This window comes from Erythrolamprus reginae, chromosome 3 (assembly GCF_031021105.1).
Source record: "Erythrolamprus reginae isolate rEryReg1 chromosome 3, rEryReg1.hap1, whole genome shotgun sequence".
In the NCBI taxonomy this organism is placed as follows: domain Eukaryota; kingdom Metazoa; phylum Chordata; class Lepidosauria; order Squamata; family Dipsadidae; genus Erythrolamprus; species Erythrolamprus reginae.
Genome location: NC_091952.1, coordinates 120,756,247 through 120,765,582, shown reverse-complemented (window position 1 = coordinate 120,765,582; position 9,336 = coordinate 120,756,247). Strand labels below are relative to the sequence as shown.

General features: G+C 37.1%; 1 protein-coding gene across 1 annotated transcript in view; it reads right to left on the bottom strand.

The window, feature by feature from the left end:
• Positions 1 to 2,951: 2,951 nt before the first annotated feature.
• RWDD3 (RWD domain containing 3) overlaps positions 2,952 to 9,336 on the bottom strand; it is a 13,720-nt gene continuing 7,335 nt past the window's right edge. The window contains exons 2-4 of the mRNA XM_070748572.1: positions 9,056 to 9,336; positions 4,065 to 4,180; positions 2,952 to 3,962 (exon numbers count right to left, since the gene is read on the bottom strand). Of these exons, the coding sequence (XP_070604673.1) occupies positions 3,848 to 3,962; positions 4,065 to 4,180; positions 9,056 to 9,336 (512 nt within the window). The 3' untranslated portion in view covers positions 2,952 to 3,847. The remainder of the gene's footprint in view (positions 3,963 to 4,064; positions 4,181 to 9,055) is intronic.

Below are 9,336 nucleotides of genomic sequence, written 5' to 3'. Positions count from 1 at the left end.
GATTGTTGTTTTTACCATATTTTTAGGGGTTGTTGTGAGCCCCCTAGAGACATTATACGGGACCATATAAGTAAGTCTCCGAGTCTTTGGAGAGGGGCGCCATACAAATCTAATAAATAAATTAAATAAATAAGTAAGTAAAAAAATAAAAAAAATAAAAATAAGCAGGTTTAAAAATAGGCAAAATTGGGGAACATGAGAAGCACCTTTAACGCATTAAGCCCACAGGGTCCTTATTATGACTGAATAGCATTGTTTGTTTTTTTAATGATTGGGGTTTTTAGCTATAGTTTTAATTATTAGATTTGTTGTACATTGTGTATTGTTGCTGTGAGCCGCCCCGAGTCTTCAGAGAGGGGCAGCATACAAATCTAATAAATTATTATTATTATTATTATTATTATTATTATTATTATTATTATTATTATTATGTCAGTACAACACAGCAGACGAGATCACTATGCTGGATTTCGTATTTCATCACCAGTCGGGCACTTCCCAAGCACCTAGGACTGCGTGATGTAGCAGCAAATTATGTTTGCCGATCCCAGTAAAGCGGCCTTTTGCAATTGACAGATGGAGATTTTGTCAGTTCCAATGGTTTTCAAATGTCCGCTGAGATCCTTTGGTACTGCGCCCAGCGTGCCAAGTACCACTGGGACCACTTTCACGGGCTTATGCCAGAGTCGTTGCAGCTCGATTTTTAGATCTTCGTATTTCACTAATTTCTCTAGCTGCTTCTCCTCAATTCTGCTGTCTCCTGGGATTGCGATGTCGATGATCCATACTTTCTTTTCTCCACGATCACAATGTCTGGTGTGTTATGCTTCAGAATTCAGTCAGTCTGAAGTCGGAAGTCTCACAGTTTTTATTATTATTATTATTATTATTATTATTATTATTATTATTATTATTATTACTATTACTATTATTAATATTATTATTACTATTACTATTATTAATATTAAAGCAGAGGTCATGCAAATAACTGTGACCCAAAATCCACCCCCTTTAGTAAGGAAGCCCAGAAAGGACATTTGGTGACATTCTTCAATAAACTCACTTCCTTCATTCTTTGGATGCCAACCAGAGGTGGGCTGCACATACATTAACAATTGATTCGCTGAAATTGTCACTTTCACACAGCTTCAAATTAATTGGAAATTGTTTAAGGCAGCCACGGTGAGTAGAGCAGGCAAGGCGCAGCAATGAGCTGTGCTGCGTGGGCAGAGCACAATGCAAAAAAATAAGATAAAAAGCACAGGCTAACGCTGAGGCAGGTGGTGGGCCCAGCCGCTGATCGGAACTACTGGTTTACCCAAACCGGCCCTATCAGGCAGCAGCCCATCTCTGATGCCAACCAGGCAAGAAGAAGCTTGCCAAGGATACACAAAAATCTTAACAACATAGTACAATGGCTTTTCTAGCTTTGATTCACTTACCTAAGAAATGGTAGCATGGAACGTCTAGAATAAATTGTTCTAATCAAATTATTCTATCCAAATTTGGTAAATAAGAGTAATAATATTAGTGCAAAAACGAGCAAGCATACCAGGGCTAAAGATGAAACCCAGAATAAAGCTCAACTCCTGAACAGTGGACTTTGGTATCTACTTTTGTTAAATATTATACATTAAAGTAGAAAACTCTACATTAAAGGGATCAATTCTTCATTTCCGTTGTCAACAAGCTGAACATATAAAACAAGGGTGCAGTGGGTTGTTTTTTTTTCAAATCTTGCTGAAGAACAAATAAACAAATCCCAATAGCCTCACCAAGTATGCTGGGAGTTGTTATTCAGTAACACCTGGAGGACTACAAGAAACTCATCTCTATCTTTAGGAGAATGGTATTCTTCCCTATTTCCACAGTATTGAGAAAGTTACTATCATCCTCGTTAATAGGAACTGAAAAAATTCCTAATCAAATGTATGGCATCATTTTGAGACATCTCTACAACAATTATAAATACAAAACTCAACAAACAGCTAAAAACAAATGATTTTGGTGAAAGGCAATGGGGCTTTTATTCAGCTTAAGAAATCTGTAGGATATTTATGAGACAGTAAGCCGATATTATACTGAACCAATGGTCAAGTTATAGAAAAAAAACCAGAAGTGGTTGTATGAGTCCACTACATTCACATTTTAAAAAGAACAATTTGAATTTTATTATCATATATATTATCATATATTCGACACAAAAATATGTAACCCTTCCCTGGTGCAGAGCTGAAGGGATTGGATACTGTAGCCTAGAGGATAATTCTCTGCCTTACAAGTAAGGCAAAGGTTGCAGGTTCAAGTCCCAGTGGGTATGGCTAGCTGATGAGGCCAAAATAAGGCCAAAATAGATCTATCCTAGTCTCCCTTAATTTTCAAATTCAGCAAAAAAACATGTGACACACACACACACACACACACACACACACACACACACACACACACACATATATATATATATATATATATATATATATATATATATATATATGTTTTCGTAGATTTTCACGGGTATATGTATGTAGATTGTTCTGAGTTCGGGTTTTGCCCCATGTAATATTTTGAGTGTCTATGCGACGTTTCGGTGAAATCACATTCACCATCATCAGGCTGAAGTTTTAAGCTTCGTGTTGCTGTAAATATTTACAGCAACACGAAGCTTAAAACTTCAGCCTGATGATGGTGAATGTGATTTCACCGAAACGTCGCATAGTACAGTGTTCCCTCGATTTCCGCGGGGGATGCGTTCCAAGACCGCCCGCGAAAGTCGAATTTCCGCGAAGTAGAGATGCGGAAGTAAATACACCATTTTTGGCTATGGACAGTATCACAAGCCTTCCCTTAACCCTTTAAACCCCTAAATTACCCTTTCCCATTCCCTTAACAACCATTTGCTCACCATTATTACTGGTACTCATCATTGAATAAGGCACTTAGTGATCCTGATATTTATAAACATAATTATTTATTAACAATAATTATTTTTTTTGTTATTTATTTGCAAAAATTATTAGTTTGGCGATGATGTATGATGTCATCGGGTGGGAAAAACCGTGGTATAGGGAAAAACCCCGCAAAGTATTTTTTAATTAATATTTTTTGAAAAACCGTGGTATAGGCTATCCGCGAAGTTCGAACCCGCGAAAATCGAGGGAACACTGTATATCCATGTTTTTGTGTATATTGTAGTAGCCACTCAAACTATCTTCTGATGTAAGGTGAATTTAAAATACAGTTTATAAACAGAAGGTGAATGTCTGCTTTTATGAAAGGGCAAAACTGATCTCTGGGAAATAACGTTACCGTTATTTTACTTTACTTTCCTAAAAATAAAAAATAAAAAGAACAAAATTTAAAATTATGTCTATTCCCTTATATTAATAAATTAAAACACAAGCTCTTTAGATGATATAAGTATTACTTTTTGAAAATATGATGCAATTTTTTTGAATACCCATGCAGAATAGCCAGTATATGTGCGTGTATGTGTGTGTATGTGTGTACACACACACATATACTGGCTATTCACACACAAACATGCCAAACTATGTTTCCAAATCCCAAGGACAACAGCAATCCCTTCACACCTGAGCTACAGTTCTTAAATATCAACTGTTGAAACTTTCAACAGTTACTAGCGAAATGTGCACACAGCGAGGTAACATCTGTTCTACTGTGAAAACTGCCTTGTGCTTTCTGTAAGGAGATGGCTTTTTTTTTGTGACAGTTTGCTTCAAAAAACCTTTAGGACCTGTTCATCACCAAACCTTCCGTGTTATCTTCCTCTTCCATTTGATGTATTCAGTGACAGCTTAAGTCACAATCATGTGGGCTTGCTTCAAAATTACTTTAACTGAGCCGACACAAACTCACTGAACAGTTTTGCGAGTCCTGCGGCCTCGAATTCATGCTGTAGCTCATCCAACGTTGAATATTCTTTGACTTCAAATGCCTGAAACCTATATTGTACCAAAGAGACTTCATGAATATGCCAACTTCTTTGTCAGAATATAATTATCAATTCAAAGCTGGTTTTCAAGCTGAACGCAACTAAATCATACCTTCTGTGTTCAGCCTGTACTTTTGTTTCAAAGAGTACTCTCATCATTTTCTCTTTACACTTCTTTCCGCTCGAATCCACATCTACTTTGCTAGTTTTTTGGAGAATAAGGTATTCCTAAATCAGAAAAAAAAGAAATCAACAACATTAATATAACATCATCCATAAAAGCCTAAGGACAATTTGTACCATGATCGTTTTGATTCTGTGATTTTAGTTCCCTTAATTGAATTTGTGATTTCATCCATTTCTACACTTCTATATATTTTATCAATAATTACGACTTTCTGATGGGATCATGGTACAAATGGCATGAATGGATTCAAAAGAAAAACTAAAAATATTACAATACAAAGTAACAGTATACTGTATATAGAAAGAATAGCAAATACCTTATGAATGTCAATAGAAACGAAGAGCAAACTTTTTCCCTCTTTCCTTTTATTTTAAAGATGTATTAATGAAATATATAATTGAATGTATACTATTAAATAAATGATATAGAGAAATGGAAGATATATACAAAAGGTAATAGAGATGGAATAAGATCTGTAAAACTTAAACAAAACATGTGAGAAATATTTTTGAAAACAATAAAAAATAGCCCAAGGACAAATATTATTGACAGGAAAAAACATTATTTCCTCCAAGGATTTCTAAATAGACTTTGGCTGAAACCCGTAAGTCAACTCTTTGCATTTTATTAACGACAGGATTACTCTTGCTAGTAAATAGCCCTACCAGGGGCAAAGTATGGCAACGCTGCACTTACATTTTCATGACGTGCGAAAGGCACACACTTGAGTTGTACAAGTTTATGAATAACTGCAGCAAGCTTTCAAAAAGAGCTTCCTTGAGCATTTTTATCACTCTTACAAAAAGCAGAATTACACCTGATGCAGTTCCCTTCCAATTTATCCTAGTTCATACGTTAATTCACATGAAAAATAAACAGATTTATACATCTCATTTCTGAGTTACATTCCCCAGTCTGCTGCAGTGAATATTTAAAATGTCTCTTCACTCAGCCACAGAAGTATTTCTTATACCATCTCCCAGAGCAAGGATAGGCATCTTGTGTAAACACACACATACACACACACACAATTTTTTTTTCCCAATACACATTTTCCCCTAGTACACTCAAGTGGGTATAGTAGTGATGTCAGCTTATTTTTTTCTGCTTCAAGAGGTTTGTTTTCTTCTTACATGAATTAAATCTATTTGAATATTAATACACTGGATTTTTTTTTCCTTGTGTTTTGTTAAAAATTAGCTCTAGGGCCTGGAGAAAAGATGAGGGGTTTTTTCTGCCATAACATGAAAGCTCTTTCCCACTCATCCTAACAATACAAGGCCCTTTCATTTAATATGCGATGCAAACCATGTTATATGGTTAGACCACCTGATTTCATCTTTTTCACAAAGAAGAATAACGAAAATGCAACAAAGCTCTTAAGCAAATCCTTCAGCTCAGAGCTGCTATATTCAATTCTGAAATAGTGAAGAACCCAGGATGACTTCCAAATTTAAATCTCTCTCTCTCACACACACACACACACATTAAAATCTTGCTGAAGTTTTTAGGAGCCATTTAGTGTTTGTTTTGCAGCTGCAAAACAGAAACAGGTCACATACACAATAATAGCACACAAAAAAACTAGAAATAAAATACATTTCCATCACTATAAATGTATAGAAATTAGAAACCAAGCATCTTTATATGTAGTCCTTAATTTACAATCAGTACCGAACTTTCAAGAAATGGGCCCTTTCCCGCAGTCCCACGTCTGCATTTTGTCTGCTAAACAACCAGTCTGCATTTCATAATCAATTGCAGCATCCTAAAGTCACATACTGTTTGTTGAAAACCAGGGTTTACTTCCATTTTGGGTGGGTAAAAAAAATGCCCCATAGCGAATAATTTGCTTAATGAATCTGGATTCGTTTAACGACTATGGTAATTGTTTAAAAACTGCCACAAAAGAAAGCATAAAATCAGGTCATAAAATCATGGTCATAAATCAAGGACTACTTGCGTTACTCCAGTAAACTGAGACTACACATGCCACTAAGGATATTTTAAAAGATTCATTTGGTGTTGTTTGTTTTATACCCTATGTTTTAACTATGCTATTTATTCTGTGTAATTTGCAGATTGTGATTGCAGCAGGATAAAAATAAGATACATATATATCAAAAGAGGGGGGAAGGAAGGAAGGAAGGAAGGAAGGAAGGAAGGAAGGAAGGAAGGAAGGAAGGAAGGAAGGAAGGTCATTTGAAGTACAAATTCAGCTCCTAGTAACTTTATCAATACATCCATTGCATTAAATTGAGACAATTTAATAGATACTGTACTTCCATGCAATTTTTTGGGAAATACAATAATCTGGAACAGGTTTACAACTGGCTTGGTTTTTTTTTTAAATTTGATTTTCCAGCCTACAACAGAGTAATCTAGAATCTGCTAAAATTATAAATAAAAGACTTCATAACCATACAGACTTCTTCGTGTTTACTGAGAAGGCAGGTCCAGGAAGTTTAAAATAGCCTTACTTTATTTTAACTAAATCAGGATTGCAGCCTTATGTCATTTCTTGACAGCGAGAACAATCAACCAGTGGGAACAGCTTCCCTTCAGAAGTTGTGGATGCTCCATAAATTCTCTGAAATGGTACAAGGCAGTGATGGCGAACCATTTTTTCCTCGGGTGCCGAAAGCACATGTGCGTGTACTATCACACATGTGCGAGTACCCACACCCATAATTCAATGCCTGGAGGGGCAAAAATGGCATCCCCTGCCCTTCTGGAGGTTGGAAATGGCCTGTTTCCCAACTTCTAGTGGGCCTGTTTTTTGCCCTACCCAGGCTTACAGAGGCTTCCCTGGAGCCTGGGGAGGATGAAAATGCCCTCTCCTGCCCCCTGGAGGCCTCTGGAAGCTGAAAATACCCTCCCAGAACCTTCATGCAAGCTGAAAATCAGCTGGCCAGCGTACAAATGTGTGCTGGAGCTGAGCTAGGGCAACGGCTCACATGATGACACATATGGCTCCACATGCCATCTATGGCCATTCGTCATCACTGGTATAAGGCCTCCTGCTTCACCAGAGGGCTGGGCTAGAAGACCTTCAAGGTTCCCTTCCAAACTCTGTTCTATTCTATCCATGCATTATGTAATGATCAGGTTAATAAGACTTGAATGGTACAAATTTACGCCCTGCTAAGAAAGCATTAAAAAAAAAGAACAATGGGCATCCATTCTCGTTAAGATTTGCCATGAGGACCGAGTATACTACAGAGATGACTGGAGAACAAAAACAGTGAAACCAAAACTGTGGTCACTGAAGGCTTTTGTGAATGCAAATGTTCACAAAATGGCATTAAACTAAAAAACAGAAAGTTCCCCTTTGACAATTTAGAAATAATTCACATTTAGGAGTTGTTCAATTTTCCCATCTGTCAGTTCGCATATATATTTCCATATAAAATTCCAACCGACTCATAGGACTGTAATTATTATCCCAGATCTAAATAATATAATCCATTTCTGAACACAAATTTTCTACCAGTTACATTTCATTGGCCATGAAGGCATGACAGAATACTAAATTTGTCATGATTCATCCATAATTCCATACATCACAATGGAAGATACGTGTTAGCCTATGTATAACCCACCCATTCTTGATTACAGGAATAGCATCCATTAGTTCGAGTGGAGCCGCTGCCTATGGTAGCACAAATGGGGGTGTCGTAAAAGGGCAGCAACTTTTTCATGATTAATTAATGCATTAGTATTTAGTTTACTACTAGAAAGTGTGAAGGACACTTGGGTATTGAGGCTGCCGTATTAAATGGGGGGAAAAGGCCATTTACTACTGTATCTCAGATAGCTGTTGTCTTGACCCAACTCGAAGATGTTTGGTCTTTCTCATGTCTAGATCATCTAAATCCGGTTTTGACTGTAGCAACTTGAAAATGTATGGGCTTCAACTCTCATGCTGGCTGGGGAATTCTAAGCATTGAAGTTCACTCATCTTCAAGTTGCCAAGTTGGAGAAACACTAATCTGGACTCCCCATAAAATGGACAGTCGCAGAGGTAGACCCAAATTTCTCCTATCATGTATCTGCTCACCTTCCTGTGAGGCTAATGTAAGCAAAATTCTGTCTCATCTGCTGTGGACTGCTCATCTTGGAGTTCTTCACTGGAGCGGAAAGGATAGTGGCAGGAATGAAATACTCCTAGTTCACTCGTGCCCTGTCGGTCAGAGGAGAGCCAGTCACGAAAGAAGTGCAAGGCTCCGTCCATCTGCCCAGATGCCACCATTTGGGTTCTTCTACTCTCTACGCATGCATAAAGCCTTCTGTGCATGCGCAGAGGGTAAAAGAACCCAAATGACAGGGTCTGGATGGGCGGAGCCTCACGCTCCCCTCGCAACTGGCTCTCCTACAACTGCTAGATCTGTAGGTCAGCGGTTGCAAATCACATCACCGGGCTCAAGGTTGACTCAGCCTTCCATCCTTCCGAGGTGGGTAAAATGAGGACCCGGATTGTGGGGGCAATAGCCTAGCTCTGTTAAAAAAAAGTGCTATTGCTAACATGTTGTAAGCCGCCCTGAGTCTAAGGAGAAGGGCAGCATAAAAAATCAAATTACATACATACGTAAGTAAGTAAGTAAGTAAGTAAGTAAGTAAGTAAGTAAATAAAATAATAAAATAAAATAAAATAAAATAAACAAAACAAAACAAATAAAATAAAATAATAAAATAATGAAATAATAAAATTAATAAAAATAAAATAAAATAAAATAATAAAAAATAATTAAAATAAAATAAAATATAAAATAAAATAAAATATAAAATAAAAATAAAAATAAAATAAAATAAAATAATAAACAAACAAACAAACTGACAGGCACAAGCAAACCAGGAGCATACTCGTTCAATGGTCTGACAGCCACATAACCAGCCACAAAGAATAAAGTCTGCACCTTAATGTCCCGCTTGGCTCCTTGAAGTAGTATGAGAATCATCTTGCCCATAAACATCAGTCTTCCCGCCAAGTCAAGATCTCTACACCATTTTTCAACCATTTTGATATATTTCCCTTTGGCTCTCATATGGTCTAAGTGCAAGAGTGCAGTCCAGAGATCCTCATCCTCGGCTGTTTTCACCGACAGAGTACTTTGCCCACTGCAGGCTGGAATTTCAGCTTCTTCAATAACAGATTGAAAATTCTGCTCTATCCAGAGGACCAACTCATGGACCATGG